The sequence below is a fragment of the Echinops telfairi genome, unplaced genomic scaffold, assembly GCF_000313985.2.
Source record: "Echinops telfairi isolate 266 unplaced genomic scaffold, ASM31398v2 ScPeMD7_7469;HRSCAF=8507_0, whole genome shotgun sequence".
Classification (NCBI taxonomy): domain Eukaryota; kingdom Metazoa; phylum Chordata; class Mammalia; order Afrosoricida; family Tenrecidae; genus Echinops; species Echinops telfairi.
This window is the reverse complement of record NW_022111372.1, coordinates 23,281,561-23,302,103: the sequence shown is the minus strand read 5'-3', so window position 1 is coordinate 23,302,103 and position 20,543 is coordinate 23,281,561. Positions and strand designations below refer to the sequence as shown.

The 20,543-nt window shown below is 50.9% G+C and overlaps 1 protein-coding gene across 1 annotated transcript in view; it reads right to left on the bottom strand.

Annotated features, from left to right (window-relative positions):
* The window catches only part of HUNK (hormonally up-regulated Neu-associated kinase), a 140,722-nt gene that overhangs the window by 8,666 nt on the left and 111,513 nt on the right, over positions 1 to 20,543 (bottom strand). Inside the window, exons 7-10 of the mRNA XM_013006896.2 lie at positions 13,434 to 13,569; positions 7,679 to 7,841; positions 4,911 to 4,994; positions 2,219 to 2,266 (exon numbers count right to left, since the gene is read on the bottom strand). Of these exons, the coding sequence (XP_012862350.1) occupies positions 2,219 to 2,266; positions 4,911 to 4,994; positions 7,679 to 7,841; positions 13,434 to 13,569 (431 nt within the window). The remainder of the gene's footprint in view (positions 1 to 2,218; positions 2,267 to 4,910; positions 4,995 to 7,678; positions 7,842 to 13,433; positions 13,570 to 20,543) is intronic.

The window sequence follows — 20,543 nt, the reverse complement described above, 5'->3', positions numbered from 1 at the left end:
AGGTGATAGCCTAAGGACTGGTTTCTTGGGTAATGCCAAGAATTCCCCCACACAACCACCCCTGCTTGGCCAGGAACCTTTGCTGGGTCAGACCACAAGAGTCCCCAGAAAAGGTGCTTGTTTGCAGCTAAACAATCTCATCGCCCTCTAAGCACATGCTACACAGTGTAAGCCCCTCATCCAATTGTACCTTTCTTATTTGCATGGCCTATTTCATCCAAAAGACATTTCCTAAGGTGCAGGATGCTAAATTGCCTTACATAACAGAAAAAGATCTTCAAAGGCACCAATTACCTTTCCCCTTCTAGATGCATCCTTCTGTGTCCCCCTCCCCAGCGATGTGTTGCCTGCAGGGCTCTTTAACTTCCCTGACTTTCTACAGTCCAGCACTACATGGGGATAGGGGGTGGGCAGGGCCTCTCCGGGAGGGCTGTGGATTCAAGCTCTCCGTTCAGAGTCCCTCCTGTTTGCAGGCTCAGGGCTTCATCCCCATCACTTGAAGCAGATCAGAGATGGGACCACGGGCGGCCACCATCACAAACCCACACAAAATGGGTTCTGCTCTTCATTAAACCATTTTCCATCCACTGCTGATGGGCATGGACATTCTGAAAATGTGGCCCTGTACGGGTCTCTCTCCCGGGACTTTCTGAATGTCGTGAAGGGGAAAGAAGGCAGTGAACGGAACTGAATCGTGGAAGTCAACACAAGATGCATGGAAGTCCTAGCCCCTGGGACCTGTGGAGATGACCTGGTTTGGAAAGAGGGTCTTTGATGATATTATTGGTTAACGAACATGACAGTAGGTCCTAATCCTATCTGCATGAGAGGACAGACCCATATAGGCAGAGGACAGAGGGCCACGTGGCCAGGCAGGCAGGCACAGCTATAAACCAAGAGTGCCAAGGTTTGAAGAAACTCCCAGAAGCAAAGGGAGAAGGATGGTTCAGGTTCTCCCTCAGAACTCCCAGGAGTCAACATGGCCAGCATCCTGATTTGGGCTACTGGCCAGCAAGACTGTCAGACAATAAATGCCTGCTCTCTAGAGCCCCACTCCATGGGAATTTGTCACCGTAGTCCTGGGAGCTGAAGACAGTGATGAGCCACAGGTCTTAGGAGGGGTGCTGGCTGCAGCTTCAGAAACTTGGTCCTCTCACTCTGTGGTCTGAGCCGGGGTGCTGGGCCCAAGGACAAGGCCTCCAACACACCCATGCCTGTAGCTGAAGAATCCCTCCAGGCTCCTGTGTTTCACATAACCATGCCGTCTCCCCCACCTTGTTTCTCTGGATGATGCAGGCATTGGCCACACCTGCTGCTTGGCAACCTGCGATCTGGAACCCACTCCTGGCTCTGGTGCACAGGGAGACTGTGTGCACGCCCCCTCGAGCGCCCTGTTTCCTCGTCTGCAGCCAAAGAGGGAGTCCTTCCCACATGATGGAGTATCAAGCAGACCCGGCATCTCACCTGCCTCATCCCCCATGCAGCAAAGACAACCAGTGAAAAAGTACAGATGCTGCTGCTCCTACTTCACCCCCAGGGTGCAGGAAAAGTGGCTGCCCATGCATTTGTTGCGCACCCCCCACCCCCCACCCGCCCAAGCACTGAAGTTCAGACCATGGGTGATTCTGGCAATAGAGAAGCCCTGGGGGTCTGAGAGAGGCAGAAGCTTTTTGTATGTGTGTGTGAGGAACTCTATCAAATCCTCCTAGGGGTTGTCTCTGGCACCCGACATCTCCTTAATGATGGCACAACATCTGACTGTCACAGCAGTGGGAATCAGGTATGCACACCTGGAATGGCCCAGGGATCATTTGTCAATGGTGCTGGATTGTTGTGACCCACGGCATAAAGGGAAACCACTGAGGTATGATTTTGTACCAGCAAAAAACCACCACCAAAAAAAGGTGAGTTGGGAAAAAAGAGGTTGGGCTCATAAACGAGGCCACAGAGCCTGGGATCTCTGGGCGGCTGCAACCCCCATTTTTCACAGAGGCAGAAATACAAATGCATAGCCAGGTTGTGCAGTTTTAACAACACCCCAAAGACTGGTCAATTACACACAGAAAACATCAATCGGATGGAGTATGGCGCTTGGTAGGCCCACTCCCAAAGAGGAATCTGCAAGTTTTAGTTGCCATTGGGGATAGGGGGGGACAGAGACTAGATGCTCTGGGCTGAGTTCGTCCCTTGTTAGGATCAGAACCCACCTTGTGCTTACCTGCACAGCATGGAATTCCAGGTCTCTTGTCCAGGTGTCCAGGGAGGCCTGTGAAAAGCCGAAGTTTCAACAGTTCAAGCTGTACCTGCTGTTTATGTCCTAAACGTGAGCTACGATTTCCTCTACAAATCGTCCTCCTTTTCAATGTTCACAGACAAGAAAGCAAACTCCTGAAAAGTCTGGGAAGCAGGCAGATGGCCTTCCAATATAGACACCGCGAGGTTTCCCAGATAGATGGTCTTATCAAAGGGTAAGGCTGTTAGGGATTGAATTACACTTCTCCATAAAGATATACTGAAGTCCTCACCCATGTTCCCTGGGAAGGTGACCTTGTTTGGAAAGCAGGTCTTTGGAGATATTCCCATCAGTGAGGGTAGCAGGGGTCCAACAGGTATCGGTGACTCCTAACCTTATGTGACTGAGGTCCTTGTTAAACAGGAGGGACAGATGAAGGGCACCCTGTGATGCTGGACCTATGAGCCAAGGAACGCCTGGCCGTACTACCCGAACCTAGGAGGAGAGGCACAGACTAGATTCGTTCTAGGAGCCTCGGGAGAAGCCGGCAGGGCTGACACCCTGATTTGGGTGTCACAAACCTCTGCCACTGTGAGCCAAACATTTCGGTTTGTGTAAACCAGCCACGGCCGGTGTTTCATGACGGCAGTCCTGGAAATTGACACAAAGGCATGTTTTTCACCCAAGTTTCAGACACAGTAGAGCGCACTCCTGCTGAATACGCAGCTCCACCTGTTTTCACAAACGGCCTGTGGAAACAGACTGAGACACAGAGGCCTGCTTCTGGGAGGCTCCCCCAGTCCGGGGTCCCCTGGGGTCAGGATGGTAGCAGCACAGACTGGTTCTGCCTGATTTCAAAGCATGCTTGAAGCTGCCTAGGTTTTTAAACAAGACACACAGCAAGCCTTTTCCCTTAAGATCTAAAGCGCCTCCTGGCACACACAACTTTTCTCCCCCAGGAGCAGCATTGCTTTGCCACTGCAGAGAATACCACTCGGTTCTAGTGTATCCTTTTTCTGCACATGAGCATTCTTTTTAACAGTGGCCACAAAAAATAAACATAAATAGATAAAGCCTTCTGGCTGGATGACTTTCATTTAAAAACAAAACAAAAAAACCCTGCTGTCAAGCTGACCTTGTCTCAAGGTGACCCTGTGTGTGTGTCTGCAGAGAGCTGTGCCCCCAGGGTTCTCAAGGGCTGACTTTGGGGGAGTGGATCACCAGGACTTTCTTTAGAGGCATCTCCAGACGGATTGGACTTCCAAGCTTTCCCTCAGCATGCCAGTGTGGTAACTGTGCATCTCAGCCGGGGATTCTGGCTTTCATGAACCGGGTTCAAAACAATGACAGCCCCCGAGTCCTCCGGAGGCCCTTTTTAGAGGAAGAAGAATCTAGGTGCTCTCAGATGAGGCGTGTGCCCCAATTTCCCAGACAGAGGACTTGGAGAAACTGAGAAAGTGGTAACAGTGCAGCACTGTAATCCCCCGAGGGAGGTTTCTGTCAACTTAATTCAGCTACTTTGTTTCCCATGAAAAAAGGGCTGGAATCAAGAACAAAGGGGCCATTGCCTGGACTCGGCACAGACGTAACTTCCTGACATCCCAGGGGGACACGGACCCAGAGCCTCTCCACAGCCAGATCGGAGACAACCTGAAACTCCTATTCACTACTCCCTAGCCCGCCCACCCTGCAGCCCCCTGCCCCACACCCACCAGTCCTGACAGCTCCTCATCTGGGACCAGCAAGCCTACCGGGCCAAGCGGACTTCGTTTATAAAGCCTGCGTGCTCTCAGACCCGCCTAGCACGTTGCCTAACTGGGTCTATGCCATTTTCTAGGTTCCAGAGGGGACACGTTGGATAATCTCGTCAGAGCCTGTAATTGAATTAGCAGAAATATTGCTGCCGTTTGGGGAAAACAAATGGATCATAGGGAATGGAAATCTTGCTTTCCCATTAGTGTTCTTATTGAAACCCCAGCCATTAAAGATTTCAGCAAACGTTTAAAGGGTGTGCCGTGTGTTTTCAGGCCAAGTAGAATCAGGATCAAAGGGAAGCCATCTGGGCAGGTGGGGTAGGGAGAAGTTCTAGCATCTTCTGACACACACCACAGAGACCCAAGTTCCAGGGTAGCGTAAATGTCAGCAACGTGGCTTAGGACTCACTTGGGGTAAAGAACCTGGGGCAGTCAGTGCAACCAACTGTGTACTAGGGAGATCCTAGGGAGACAGCTGGTCAAGAATCAGTGACATTTTGCATTGGGCAAATCTGCAGCAAAAGACTTCATTAATGTACTGGACAAAGCAAAGAGGTCACTCTGAGGACCAAGGTTTTTTCTAATCCTCCCCCCTCCCTCGCCCCTTCCATATGTCTGAGAGAGCTGGGCAGTGACAAACAAAGGCAGGCGAATGGGTGCAAGTGAACAAAGGCACTGGTGACCATACTGAATATATTTATGGGCTCCCACGAGAACAAACACAGCAACCTTAAAAGAAATGCCATCAGAGCGCCCCTTCGACTTGAGGAGGGTGAGAAGATGCACGCTGCTCATGAAAGGCACCAGGTGTGGGCTTCCTGGTACCCAGTAAAACTGAGACTCTGACATCCTCCCCAGGGGTCCGCCCCTCGTGGGGAGGTCTCCTGGGAGCTCCTGCCCTTGCTTCTTCCACCATCACTCACCTCATAGGGCCCCTTGGTCGCCCTGCACTTCTCTATCTGGTAGAGTTGGGTCTTGTAGCAGACGCTGTCCTGGAGGTCGGATTTCTGCCCCAGAAGAAAAGAAAACAAAACAAAACATGGCTCAGCTTTGGGGAAACAGAAATTATGCAGGCTTCATTTTGAACCCAGAAGCCGTGTGCCCGGCTGAGAAAAATCTCAAAAACGGTCGGCGAGTTCATTCATTGCAATGCCCGGCCTCATCCCAGGACGGCCCGTGGGCAGGGCGCAGACCCCGGCGGAGCACTGGGTGACCTACTTCTGCTCCCGCCTCTGTCAGGGAAGGGCCGAGTGACCTGGGTGGGCCACAGCACCTACACAGGACTCAGGCCTCTCACCTGTGCAATGGGGACTTTTCCAAGACAGAGAAGTAGGAACATGGGCCATAAGGTAAGCAGGTCAGCCTGGAAGAATAACGCTTTATTCTCAGGAACAACTACATAGGACCCAGAGGACTACATTAGAATAACGCTTTATTCTCATGAACAACTACATGAGGGGGGGCTTCAAAAAGTTCACGGAAATGTTCTATTATTTTTTCATTCCATTTTCCCATGAACTTTCTGAAGCCTCCACCTATCTTGTTTGCTCGATACATCTGCTGCCAAAAATGGTCCAAAAGTCCGAATCATAATAGAACTTCAAGGAAACAGGCAGTTGTACCTACAATAATATAAGCAGCAGCCTGTCTACAGACAGATGCAATTAAGTGTCTGAGTGATTAATTTATGACCCAATAAAATATCCACTGGGTGGTTTTCAGAAAGAGGCCAGACTCAAAGGAGGAGGAGAGAAATGGACAGATTATAAAGCATAATGTTGGACGGTTTAATTTACCAGTTTGTGTTGCCGAATTATACATGGGTTGTTGGAAATTGGTCAATCAGGTCATTAAATGAGACTGTGCACACCATGTAATTAAATCAGCCACATCTGGAAACCACTGAGTAGCCTTGGTGGCACAGTGGTTATGTGTTGGGCTGCTAATCACTAGGTCAGCAGTTTGAAACCACTCCTTGGGAGGAAGGCAAGGCTTTCTACTCCAGTAAACAGTTACAATCTTGGAAACTCACAGGGGCAGTTCTAACCTGTCCTTAGGGTCGCTATGAGTCAGCATCCACTCAACGGCAGTGAATTTGGTTTGGGGTTTGGGAATCACTGAGTGGACCAAGCTGTAAGTGTCCATGGGGTTAGTTGAGTCTAGGTAAAAATAGCCCCACTCTTAGATGCTGGTTCGCAGGTAAGCTGATTGTTGTTGTTGTTGTTAGTGGTCACTAGGTTGGCTCTTGAGTCCAGGTGAGTCCATGCACAAACAAAACTTTACCCAGTCCTGCATCATCCCTATGATCAGTTATGAATAGGACAGCAGTGGTTTTCCTTGGCTGGCTTTTGGAAGTGGATTGCCAGGCCTTTCTTCCTAGTCTGTCTCAGTCTAGAAGCTCTGCTAACACCTGTTCAGCAGCATGGCAAGCCTCCACGGACAGATGAGTGGTGGCTGTGTAGGAGGTGTATGGCTGGGAATGAAGCCCAGTCCTGCATGGAAGGCACTGACCACCGCTGCCACCGAGAAGGCCTGGACTGTGATTTAAGGGCGAAACGTGAGACAGACACTAAAACAAGCAAATAAAAAGACCTTTGTTAGAACTACAACTACTGCATTTCAGAGAATATTCTTGGTAGAGAGAGCGTGTACCCCATTGGAACAGTGTAGCCCTGACTCTGGGCAAAGCAGAGGAACAGAAATTCACAAATATCTTCTAAGCTGCTGTCCGTGTGAAGAGAGGTGGGTGAATCTATTCTCTTACACACAAGCTGGTTTACACAGGTTGTTCAGTGACCTTAGTTACACTTTTTCAGAGCTAGTCAGTGTTCTCTGCCATTGCACTCTGGTGGTGCCATTTCCAGTGCTCTAGGGTCCCTGTCCCTTTAGCTTCTCTTCTTTGCTTTAGAGCCATTGCTGATCTTCTGGTGTCATATAGAGGGATCTTTTTTACAGAGCCCTGTATAAATGGGCAACACTCTTGATTTTGACTCTCTGGTACATTGCTAAAGGTGATCTCGGGGGAAGTTTTCAGTTCAAGAGTATCTCAGATAATAGGCCCAGGAAGACCTCCAGTCTCAACTGGTCCAGTAAGTCTGGACTCTTTGGGAATTTGAGTTTGGTTCTGTGTTTTTTCCTTGTTCTCTCTATCCATGTCCGTCGATGATGGCTCCAATCAGAATGGTTGGTGGTGATAACCATGTAGTTCTTCTCATCTCCAGGTACATGAGACATAGAGTTTTCAGTGATTTTCAAAGATGGCTCATTTATCAAAAGCAGATCAGCAGACCTTTCTTCTTCCATTGGATCCTGATCATTAGTTTAACAGCTGAGCGCATTAACTGTATGTCCCATGCAGGGCCTCCTGCACAGCCACAGCAGTCCCCTGTGCCTACAGCATGGGGTGCCCAAAGAACTCAGAGGTAGTAAACCCGAAAGGGTAAGAGAGATGCTGAAGGGAAAAGAGCTGGAACCTTTTCAGCTTGATGGGAGAAGATTTGAACAACACTTCCGATAAAAGGTGCCACCTGAAAAGTAGGTCTAGCTGCTATTCTATCCCACATGCTGGAAACAAACCTCACACACAGCTTAACTAACAGCTCAGGAGCCCGTGTCAGCGACTGGGCAATGCTGACTGGAACCACCCTGTATCTCCAGAGAGCGCCGAAACCCACCACGAGGGCCCACTCACCCCGGACAGATAGCGCTCCAGCTTCTTGTTCAGGAGGAAGTAGATGGCGAGGATGTGGCAGGCGCGGTTGGAGAGCACGGTGTTGATCACGTCGCTGTTCTTGAAGCCCAGCTTCTCCGTCATGTGCAGCACCACACTCGGGCTCAGCTCCTCCAGGTGGATCCTGCTCGCAGGAGGGGGGTGGTCACACGCCCATGCCTTCTTGGAAAGGCTCTGGGGCCTCACCAGTAACACACATGAAGCAGCGCAGTTGGTCCACAGGCCCACACACCCATCTGTCCGCCCACCCATCCATCAACCCATCCATTTACCCACCGATCCATCCACCCATCTATCCATTCATCCATCCATCCACTCATCCATCAACTTATGTGACATTTTATTATGAAAAACTTTACAGAAAGGTGGAGGAAAGACTATAATTACCTTGGGTAGACCGACCCATCGCTTGGATTTAGCAATTGTTAGCACTTTGCCATGGACACTCACCTCTCAGTGTGGGGGCTTGGGTGTTGCTGTGAAGCCGGAAGCTATGACACCGCTATTTAAAACCCCAGCAGGGTCACCCAGGGTAGGCAGGTTTCAGCAGAGCTTCTACATTATTAGACTAGGAAGAAAGGTCTGCCAATCTACTTTGGAAAATCGACCAATGAAAACCAGCCATTGCTCAAGTCACCTGCTTCCAGACACATCACACACACACACACACACACACACACACACACACACTTGTCATCAAGTCAGTTCTACTTATGGAGATCTAATAGGACAGAAAAGAACCCCAACACAGGGTTTCAAAGACTGTACATCTTGATGTGAGCAGACAGCCTCATCTTTCTCCCATAGAGTGACTGGTGGGTTTGAACCACCAACCATTCCAATTAGAGTCAGTCTAGTGCTTAGCCCACGACACTACCAGAACCCTTGGACGCATCACCAGTAGAGATCAATTGCTAAGAGAGACTGTCTGGTGAAGAGTAGGATGTGCACAGGCCAAGGCAACATTCCGTGACCGAGATCGGCTCCGTGACAGTAGCTGCCACTCCGGACGGAGATGTGGCAGCAACAGAGAGAGACACAGACCAGGAGGTGCTTTGTTCTGTCTCTTGGAGTCAGAGTAGACTCCATGGCAAGTCTCTACCTCTAACTGTGCCACACTGGCTTCTTACTGTTCCCATGAAGTGATGCAAATCACAGCCATCAGGAGCCCTCACTCCCATTCCCTTCAGTTCCCATCTTGAAAAATCGACGCGCCTCCTGGGCAGAACCCAACAGGATTGTAAGAGCCCTTTACGAACCCTGTTGCTGTGTGCCGCTTCTCAGGGCTGTGAGTCTCTGGACGCAGGCGGCCTCGTCTTTCTCCCGGAGACCTTTGGGCTTTTGTCTCTCCAGTATCTCCTAGGGACACCCCAAGGAGCCTAACCTGGTGGCTCAAACAGTTAAGCACTTGGCTGTTACCGAAAAGGTGGGAGGTTTGAACCCAGCAGGGGCTTCACCAAAGAGAAATCATCTGGAGATCAGCTCCCATAAAGACTGCAGCCAAGAAGCCCCTAGGGGGCAGTTCCACTCTCTGGCCCGGATTGCTGTGCGCTGGAACGGACTTCCTCAAGCACACAGGCTGCTCTGTGAATGAAGGAGGTCATTCCAGGTTAGACTCAAACCACAAAGGCTAGGGGAGTCGGGAGGTCGGAAGGATGGGGTTGTGTGACCTCCAGGGCTCCTGGCTGCTGTCCTGGGGCAAACCCCTGTGTGGGCTGGCTGGTTGGAAGTGCAGGGGGTTGTGTGGCTCCTGTCCTTGTGGCGGGGACCCACAGACCCCAGTCTGGGCAGTGGGAGAAGAGAGTGCTGTTGAAGGCACTGACAAATGGGCTACCAGCACCAGCACGTGCTCGGAGGGGCCCACCCAGCCCCTACTTTTGATTATGCAAGTTGTGCTGCTAAAACCAGATCATTCATTCTCAGCATGCCTTCCTCTCCCCTTTCCAGAGAAGCCTCTGCTCACAATAAAGACGCCAAGGCACAGGCTCAGATGTGATTGTTGGAAGCCTGAAGGGTACTTGCCTCCGTGAAGTGGTCAGGGGATCTTCCATAAACAAAGATGCTGAGCTCCTGCTTTCTGCAGCATTTAAGACCTTAACCGACCTTAACCGTCCCGACGATCTGCCTCACTAGTTACCTGGCCAACCTTAGGATTCTGACCATGCCAAAGGCAAAACTCGGCAAGCTGCCCAACCGATGCCGTTTCTGAGGCCTGCCATCACAAAACACAGCTGCTCACCAGCATCCACGGGCTCCGGAACCAGGGACCGAAATACTCAAGGGCAGCAAAAGGGGGAAGGAGAGCCTGAAATGCAAGGACACGGCAAAGCAATTCCTCCAAGGCCGTGTGGGCGCAGCCAGTGCCGGGCACACAGCGTGTGCTCCGGACTCGGTGTTGTAAGTGTCCCGAAGACACAGAGAGACTGCTGTACCACAACCCGGTGAGGAGCAGACTGTCGGACATTTCTAGAGGCTGAAACCAAGGCAAACCCTAAATCACTGTGACTGAATGATGTCAACTCAAAACAACCCGACAGGACAGGGCAGAACTGCCCCTCTGAGTTTCTGAGACTGTTTACAGGAGTAGAAAGCCTCCTCTTCCTAACTCCGAGTGGCTGGTGGTCCAGAACAGTTGACCTTGAGTTAGCAGCCCAACGCCTACCCACTGCGCCACCTCCATTCTGGAGACGGGGAGCCTGAAATCAAAAGTATCAGCCGGCTAGGCTCTCATGAAGTCTCCAGGGAGACCCTTCCTGACTTCTCTTGGTTGTCAGCAATTCTTGGCGTTGCTTGATTTGTAGATGCATCGCTTTAACCTCTGCACTGTTCACAAGGCTGCCTTCCCTCCAAGTCGGAATCTCTCCTCTTGGATAAGAGACACCGGGCCCACCCTACTCCACTATAACCTCAGGTTAACTAATGACATCGTCCCAAAGCAGTCCCCCTTCACACACCCCGGAGGTTGTCTTTCACAGGGCCACCACTCTACCCCGTCACACAGTGCAGCAGAAGCCTGTCTACAACTTGCAGCAGTTAGGCAAGGAGAGGCCACGTCGTGCTTCGTAGTGAATGAAGATGCAGCCGGCACGGAGGGCCACCCTAGCTCATCCCAGCGCCACTTCCTTCAACAGCTGCTGCCTCGGGTGGATTGATTATGCTCGTTTAGGCGGTGATTACATTAGCTTAATGACTCATCTGGCTGCCACCGGTGCCCCCTCCTTCAGCAGGAAGTACCTGGGCACTGCTGTCTGTCGTGAACCTCAGTAATGAGGCCTGGCCCGGTCGTTCCCAGCTCGCGTGAGGGTCCTGTTGCAGGTGTCTGTTTCAGACCAGCCCCAATCGGGCTGGTGTTGGAAAACAGCAGTCTATTTGCAGGTTCCCTTGGTAACCCGAGGAGTCTAGATTGCGCTCGCTCGCAATTGCCTCTCGGGTGCCAAATGCTAGAATTCTAGATGGCAACTCAATGGCCACCCCCTCCATCCACGGCACATCTGCATGAAGATGGCCCCAGATGAAGATCCCAGGGAGGCCCTCCCCACCCCCACCCAAGCCCCCTACATTTGTCTGGGACTACCTCCCTAAGGCGAAGCCCTGCCTGCCAGCTCGCCTGGAGGGCTCAGTGCGGTGGCTCTCAGTCCTTCCCCGGCCTTGTGGAAACACAGCCCTGGAAGGCACTCCCTCCCTTCCCTTCCAGCCCCACGTCCTCGTGTGTGTGCGCGCAGCCAAAGGAAGATGCAAGAAAGAGGGTGCACGGTGGTCCCACCGGGGAGCACGTCGGACCGTGTGCCCTGCCTCCCGGCAGCCCCACGCAAAATGGAACAAAACACTGCCTGGCCCTGCCCCATCCCCCGACGAGCTGTGATCCACGGGGCTGTCACTGGCTGACTTTCAGGTCTTTCTTCTGATTGCCAGACCTTTCTTCCTAGTCCATCTCCACCTGGAAGCACCGCTGAAACCTGTTCCGCACCGCAGCAACCTGCACGCCTCGCCTGACAGACGGCTGGTGGCTGCACCTGAGGTGCTTTGGTTGGAAATTGAACCTGGCTCTCCTGTATGACAGGTGAGCATTCACCAAGGAATCAAAACTTCATCCCCTCACTCCAATTAGTGAACAATGTGTCACATTAGTAAGATACATAATATATATTACTATATGTTTGTCATGTATATGTGATATACATGTAATGTTTATGTGTCTACATGTGTAGATGTGTGTAATATATATGTGATATGTATGCAATATATTACTAAAGCTGTTATATATATCTCCAGCATTCTTGCATTGTTTTTCAAACCTGCCATCAGCCTCCCAGCCTGGTGAGGTGAAGGCCACCACAATGTGACAATGAGCGTCTGATACTCTGGGTTCCCATCAGTAAGCCTTCCATAGATTCCCCCTCGTGGAGGGAGTTACAGCACGGTCTCCGCAGAGAGCCCCTGGGGGCCCAGGGACTCAGCCACGGGACTCTCCTGTGGCCTTGCCCTCCCACCCCAACATGTGGAGGCAGGGGTTCTGCGGGACGAACCCCAGCAGCAGCAATAAAGAAGAAGTGGGAGAAGAGGAGCTCAAGGGGCGGCTTGAAAGTTGAGCGGACAATCGCGAGGCTCTGTCTTGGCTGACAGGTCACCCACACACAGACGCGGACCAACACGCAGACAGAAACTCACCCTCACCTTCACCGAGCCCGGGACGCATGCAGACACGCAGGCCCAGGCAGACACTGGCATGCCTGCACACAATAGATATAAATGTGCGTCCAAACAGAGACACCTACCCTCAGCAGACACACACAGACACAGACACAGACACACACTCACACACATCGAGAGACAGACTCAGGCTCCAGGTGGGCCCTGTGGCTCCTCTGTGTGAATTAGAGAGAGTCATCCCATAGAATGGGAGGGAAGGAAGGAACTCAACTCAGATTCCTTAAAAAGCCCCGTCTCACCGGACTAGCGGAGACTGGAAGCCTCCCGAGACTCTCTCCCTCAGATACTCTTTAAACTTTGGATCTAAGCTGTCTCCTAAGTAACAGATTGGTAGTAAAATAGACAACATTGCCGTGAGCACTGCCTTCCCTGAAAATATCGGTTAAATGAGACCAAAGGGTCCACAAGGACTCTTTGCAGCAAAGCTGTAACGGCAATCCCCCAAATTCATTCCCATCCAGCCCCTTCCAACACACAGGGACCCTACAGGACAGGGTAGACCTGCCCCTGCGAGTTTCTAAGACTGTCACTTTTTACGGAAGTAGAAACCCCATCTTCCTCCCATGGGGCAGCTGGTGGTTTCGAACTGCTGCCCTTCGGTTGGCAGCCCAACTGGTAACCACTATGAACTAAGGGAGCAGAGAACCAGAGCGCTGGGAACAGAACAGCAACACGGAGGAGGCTCACACACTCTGAGAACCGGCCCAGCTTTATGAAACAACACGTGGAGAAAGGGTTAAGTGGGAATCGAAGCCACTGGGCCATTTTCCCCACAAACATAATAAACCCGTCTTCAGGGAGCAAAAAAGAGGGGCTCGTCCAGAGGACCCAGGGACGCACACCCCACAACCACACTGGGTAGTCCTGCTCTACCAGGGCTTTCCTGGGGTGCGGAGGCTGAAAAGCGCAGACACGTGGCTTTTCCCTGTATGGACTGAGGCCTCCTGCCCAGAAATACCCAGGGCTCGGGGAACAGCCCACCCTGCCCGAGATGTGTGACCGTTACCTGTTGGGGTAGGTGATGTTGCAGGGCACCTTGCCTGTGTAATTCTCATTGAGCCAGCGATTCGCCAGTGCTTGCTGAATATTTGGCCTCTTCACGGGATCGGGTTCCAGGAGAGAGCGCAGGAAGGTGATGGCGCCTGTGAAGAGAGTCAGCAAAGAAAGTCATGCCGGTGATAGCGGAGTGCACAGACCGCCCTCGGCCCCTCGAATGAACGACCCCGCCCGCGGCTGCTGGACCATTCGCTAGGCCTTTGGACGAAGCATTCTTCCATAATTCATAGCGCCTGGTTCCAGCCCCACCGCCTTCCAGATAGGTGGGGTGTCTTCCATCCCATTTCTATTTTCCCTCTTTTAACATGAGAAATGACAGAAGCCCAAAGATATTTAAATGAGGTGTGATATTGGTAGGCAGTAAATCGAAAGTGGATCCTATGCCTAGTCTCAAAGCAACCTGCAGTCTCTTCTCATGGTGCAGAGGTGAGGCTGGAGGGGATAAGAGAAAGCAAGCAGGAAGCACTTACACTAAGGGAGGCTTTGCACACTCAGAAAGCGGACAAAAGGCTGGAAGAGACTCTAAGTCAGACCCTCAGTGAAAGGCCTATGGATTGCAACAGTCGGACACGTCGTGGATACGGGCGGTGCTGATGAAAGGGCTTACTGTGGTGGGGGCTGGGGGTGACTCAGAGTGACAGACGACAGTAGAGCTTCTCCTGTGGGTTTCTGAGGCTGCAGACCTTTACATGAGCAGGGTCGATGGGCTGTCATCAAGAGGTGCCAGCTGTGAAGCTGGCTGGTCAGCCCCAGGTAACTCCTCAAGGGGGTTCCCTCCGAGCTGACACGTTGTCAGCTGGTTATTGTCTTTGCAGAAAGCCAGAGGGGTGTCTTCGTCTCCCGGGCTGCCATGTCTTGAAAGACCAGATATTATATTCTCACTGTGTAATGGCTCCTTTTCATTGCTCAACTCAGCTGGGCTATGGTTCCCGGTGGTTTGACTAAACACGAGACTAGCTGCTGTTTCGGAAAGCAATCGAACGTATTGTCATGGGACCATCGTTCCCCTGAAAGGGACCTGAACGTTTGAGGGCGTGGTCTGTTTCCAGATTATAAATCTGCGTTTTGACAGAATTTGTCTCCTCTCTCATCTCTGCATTCTTCCTCTTGCCTGACCGACCGATCTAGGGACACAAGCCTAGAGAAGTCTCCAACCTGCAGCATGGCCTACGGCCTTTGGACTGGCAAGCCCGCCACAGCCCCACTAATGCCCTGATGTAAATCTACCGCCCCTTCAGGGGTTGGAGCTGCACCATAACTTGGGAGACACAATTCAGCCCAGAACAGTAGTCCTGCTAGACATGTATCACCCACGTTTTATATCTGGGTCTCTGAGAAAAACTATCCATGTGCTCCTCCCACCCACTGCCATTGAGACAATTCTAACTTGAAGCAACAGACACCATCGGGCAAAGTAGAAGAGCCTCTGCAGGCTTCTGAGGCTGGAAATCTTAATGGAAACAGAAAGCCTCATTGCTCTTCCTTTGGGACGGCTGATAGGTTTGAACCACCAACCTTGCAGTCAGTAGCCCAATGGGTAACACAGTATGTTACCAGGTCTCCTACACGTTCCTCAATGGTGTGAGCTTATTTTATGGATGCTTAACCAGGGATCGATCAGCCAACGGCAAACAGATGTAGGCGTCGTAAGTGAAGCTAGGAGCAAACGAGGGCTAGCTAAGTGGCGAGTCTCCCCAGAGGACCTGAACTGATGCCCAGGCTGCGGCCAGGCTCTTCCGAGTGTGATTAGCCGAACGGCTCAGAACAAACCGGATGTACGTCCGTGTTCTATTTTCATAGTCAAGCGCCCGGCAGCTTCACAAACTGCTGATGAGCACGAGTAATTGTAGTTCAAACCTCCACTGACAAACCTTATTTAAGTGTTACAATCATCGCCTTACTCTCCAGAAAGAGCTTTTGACGTTTTCTAAGAGTTCTTTGAAGAAGGAATAGGGTCTTGGACATCGCTGTGTCTCATAAGCAGAAGGGATTCGAAGAGCCGGATGCAATGGATAAGCGCTGAGCTGTGAATCAAAAGTCAGTGGTTTGAACCCACCACCAGCCAGGGGGAGAAAGACTGCGGACCTCCTTCGAGAAAGAGTACAGCCAGGAGACTCGACGGGGCAGTTCCACTCTGTCCCACAAGGTCGACAGGAGTTAAAAACCCACTTACCCACACCTGAAAACAACAACAACAACTCACTCACTCACTCACTCCAGGTCCTAGAAAGCCAAGGGTGGCCACATGCACCCTTCACTCCTGAGACCAGCACTCAGGCTCCCCATCCAAACCCAGAGGGTCTCTATGAGCCGCCTGGTTTGTGCAACCACCAGAATCAACACAACACAAAGTGTGTGTCCTCTCACATAAAACTCACTTTCCTCCCTTCCTTTTGTCAGCTTCTCAATATCTGCACAGGCCTGTGAGAGAACACTGTTGCTGGGCAAAGGAAGCAGAGCCCTGGTGGCATAGTGGTTAGGCGTTGGGCTGCTAATCAAAAGGTCAGCAGTTCGAAACCACCCGCTGTTCCACAGGAGAAAGACTTTCTATTCCTGTAAAGAGCTGCAGTCTCAGAAATCCACAGGGGCAGATTTACCCTGTCCTGTGGGGTCACCAGAAGTCTGACAGTGAGTTTTGATGAGGTAGCAGAAGGAGCTCTGGTGGCACCATGAGTTAGGGGCCTGGGTTGCTAACCACGAGGTGGGTGGTTCAAACCCACCCGCTGCTCTGCAGGAGAAAGATGATGGTGTCTGCTCCTGCAAAGATTCACAGTCTCAGAATTTTTATACCAGGTGTAACCAGCTCGATGCCAGTGGGCTGGGTTTTAGTCACATGTGGGATGCAAATGGAGTTCCACCCCATCTGAGGCTCCTTGCTTATCACTTGCCAGGCTGCAGCAGTCCTAAGAATTGTTTGATAGTTAAATGTTGAGAATTCAAGTGTGCCCCACTGTAGCTGAGGAGGAATCTCTAGGGCACTGAGGCGAAAAGGGTGGTGTTAACTGAAAGCCTGCGGGTTCATTCCAGAGGCTAATCAGACAATGTCGGATAATTCACTTCTGAAAAACTGGCCCTCAAATCCCTGTGGGCGGATCTACTCTGACACACGGGCTGCCATGGACGTGATGGCCGCTGGTGGCGGACACCTGTGAGTTAATCCGGTTTGCAAAGATGGCCTTCAGGGGAGCCGATAATAATGGTAAAGGGAGACAAGATTAAAGTTGTCAAGCATTTCATTTTGCTTGGATCCACAAGCAGCACTCCTGGAAGCAGCGGTCCAGAGATAAAATGGTGCATTGTACTGGGCAAATCTGCTGCACAAGCCCTCTTGAAGGTGCTGAGAAGCAAGGGTGCTATTTTGAGGACGAAGGTGTGCCTGACCCAAGCTATGATATTTTCAATGGTCTCAAACGCATGTGAAAGTTGGACCTGAATAAGGAAGACCAAAGAAGAATCAATGCATGATGAAGTACAGTGCTGAAAGCTGCATGGACACACAAGCCCGTCGTGAAAGAAGTACAGCCACGTGCTCCTGAGAGGTGAGGAGGGCGAGGCTGACATGCTGTCAGGAGAGACCAGTCCCTGGAGAAGGACATTATGCTTGGCAAAGTGGAGGGGCAGTGGAAAAAGAGAAAGATCTTTGACAAGATGGACCGAGACAGTGGCTGCAGTGGGTTCCAACGTAAGAACAATCGTGAGGACGGTGCAGGGCTGGGCCGCGCTATGTTCTGTTGTGCGTTGAGTCGCTCTGGGTCAGAGCCACGTCAGCGGCGCCCCACAACGATGATAATCATGAGCACGAGAATGAAGGAAATGTTCTAAAACTGACTGCGGTCATGCCTGCACAACGCTTTTTAACACATTTAAACCATCGAATTGTAAGGCAGTGATTCCACATCAATGGAATTGAAAAGAAAAGAAGGCTTTTGTTAATGTGCTGCTGTAATTGGATCACACTCAAGTGGGGTGATGGGGTGACGCCCAAATTTTCATTTTAAAAAGAGTAGATTGTGCATAAAAAACGCACGCACACAGGAAAGCCGAGACCACGAGAGGATAGCCTACAAGCCCAGGAACCAAGGAACACCGCAGGGCGACTGACAAGAAAAGGATGCATGTGGCCAACACCTTGATCTGGACTTTCAGTCTGCAGAATCTTGAGAAACTACATTCCCACTCTTTCAAGCCTACCCCGCCTCTCCCCCAAGACATTTCGGTGAGATCCCGTGGAAACCCCATCAGCCCTCCTCTGGCTTCCCGCTTGCCACGAGGCAGGGCCCCCGCCGTGCCGCCACCTCCACCTTCCTTCGCTGCTCCGACACCCCCACGCCTCCCACGGCAATCTCCGCCTGTGCTGGATGCTGGGTTCCGGAGTTCGCTGCGATGGCCACACAGAACTCCCAGGCAATATTCACTCTTAAGCGGGCTTACCCGGGAAGTTCACACTGGCAGGATTAGTAAATAGGCAAGACACAGGCATCTCTCTTCAGCAGCAGCTAAGTTCCTTCCCTAGTGCCCAGCCTCCCAGCCACGTGGTCCACTGGTCTCGGTCTCCCTGGGCCAGGAAGCCTCTGACTCACAGGCCCACAGTCTCAGTACTGCTGCTCTGCCTTAGGGTCTTCTTGTTTCAATCTCTGGTCTTGGCCTCCGCCACTTCAGACAGAGGTCTCCAATGTGCTGTATTGGGGGCTCTTCTTCCAATGGTCCTGGAATTTCTCTCTCTTCCTGCTGAGATGACTCATCCTTATAGCCAGGGAGGGGCAACTAAAACTGACCAACCTTCTCTATTAAGGTGGGACACACCTTATTTGCATAGCCGCACCCAATCATCTGGTGGGAATTAGAGATATGGATACTCACTCATTGAAATTGAGTCAATGCTCACTCAGAGCAACCCTCTAGGACAGGGTACAACTGCCCTTGTGGGTTTGAGATGATGCCACCGGGGCTCCTGAGACATGGGGAAAAGAGCAAAATTCAGAAATCTCACTCCACTGCACAGCAGCACTAGGTAACCGAGATGTCAAGCATTTTCAGAAACTTCCACTAGCATTGGCTCAACCGTCACCAACACACATGCGTCACCTTCGGCTTCACGTCAGCACATTCACAGTGCTAAAAGCTCTTGATCCGGGGTGACTGCTTGGAATGGATTAGAAACGGGAACACTGAAGTGCAGTGATGAAAGGTGAGATGCCTGAGAAGTGTACACACCATAATAGACACTCACTGCGCCGATGTACAAGCGCCAACTCGCAGAACGGGTCTAGAAAAAAAGAACTGAAAGGGGGACCAAAGCTTAATGTTTTCAAAACACCGTCAATCCTCAGTATGCGTGGACTCTGCACTAGCAAGTCCACCTATTCGCTAGAATTTACTTGTACCCCCAAATCAATACCCTTGACACTTGGGCCGCCATCCTCGGGCATGCACAGAGGGGTGAGAATGTGAGCCCCCATCAAGCCTGTTCTCAGCTGTGGTCAAACAAGGACACTCTGCCTTCTCATTTCAGCTCTCACACTGCCAACGTGCCCTCTTTTTTGTTGTTGTTGCATTTTTGGGGGGTATTTTTTTGTTTTGGGGTTGTGATTTGGCCCCCAAACCTATCTAGTGTTCTGAAGTTCAACAGGGCTGAGATGGGCCTCACAGAGAGAATGAGTGCTGGCTAAGCTTTAGTCAGACGTGAGTTACAGTGCTGTTGGCAGGAGTTCAACTGGAATCAATAATATATGTGAAACAAGGTGCCTTTAAAAAAAACACGCATACAGAGCAAAACGTGGAGCAAAACTCAGAATCATACAAAAGCCCAGGCTTCCTGGTCAGAGAAGTGAAACTGGTTGAACCCCTGAGACTATGGTTTCCCTTCAGGTCTGGAAATGAACTCACCCCCATGGCTCAATTTCCAGCCAAACAAAAGACCGGCCTGTAAGAGGAACAATAACACTAGGAAGGTTATTACTAGGTAACCAACCAGCATGTACCCAGGCGCAGCACTGACCCACGGACAAAGTCCGGACAGTTAGGAAAGAGGATGGATGGAAACAGAAGACACAGGGAGGAAGGGAGATGGGTGATAGAACATTGAGGGGGTTGCAATGTGTGGGTTGGAACAAAAGCTGTATGGATTGTTGAATGTAAAACTGATGACCTGCTCTGTCAACCTTCACCCAATGCACAGTAGAGAGTTAAAGAGAAAAATAGTGAAAAACATAACATAAGGCTACGTACTGATCAGCTGATGAGCACGCATGAGCTGAGGGTCCCAGGAGCCTCGTCCTACAAGCCGTGGTGCAAACCAAAAAGCTCACTGCCCAAGAGTCCATTCTGACCATGGCGCCTCTGTGGGAGGAGTAGTGCCCCTGTGAGTTTCCCAACTGTGACTCTTTACGGGAGTAGAAAGCTGCATTTTTCTCCCGAGGAGAGGCTGGTGGTTTCAAACTGCTGACCTCTCAGTGATCAGCCCAACATGTTAACTACTACTCACTCCACTGGGGCTCCTGCCATAGTTGAATGCTTGCTAATTCTGAGTATGGAGTGGCTCTATAGAATGTAACTACTGTGAGTGAGAATCAACTGCACAGGGTAGCGATGAAGATAAATCTTTGGAAACCTGCACCAGGTCAATGACGCTGTATTTTTTCAAGTCAAATTTTATGGAAATCCTCCCAAGGTCATCATTTAAAACAAAAGAGTAGAGCTGTAGAGAACTCATTGCAAATACAACAGAATTCTACCATTAATGAATAATCAAATTAATAGCTATGTGGCATTAAGGGCATTAATAAACCCCCAATTGGGAGGACACCTGAAAATCTATGCAAGAGCATCTATAACTATCTTGCAATACAGGACCTTTCTGAGATGGAAGTGAATATTCTTGGTGCCACTCTTCTATCCACAGTCTTTGTAATTTCCATCAAATGAGTGGGTGGGAGCATGCAAATAAATGTGGGCTAGGCTGATTGGCTATGTAAAGTGTTGAAGAGCGATGTCCCTTTGAAGAGGCCTGGTGGTTCTGTGGTTACCCATTGGTCTACTAACTACAAGGTCAGCACTTCAA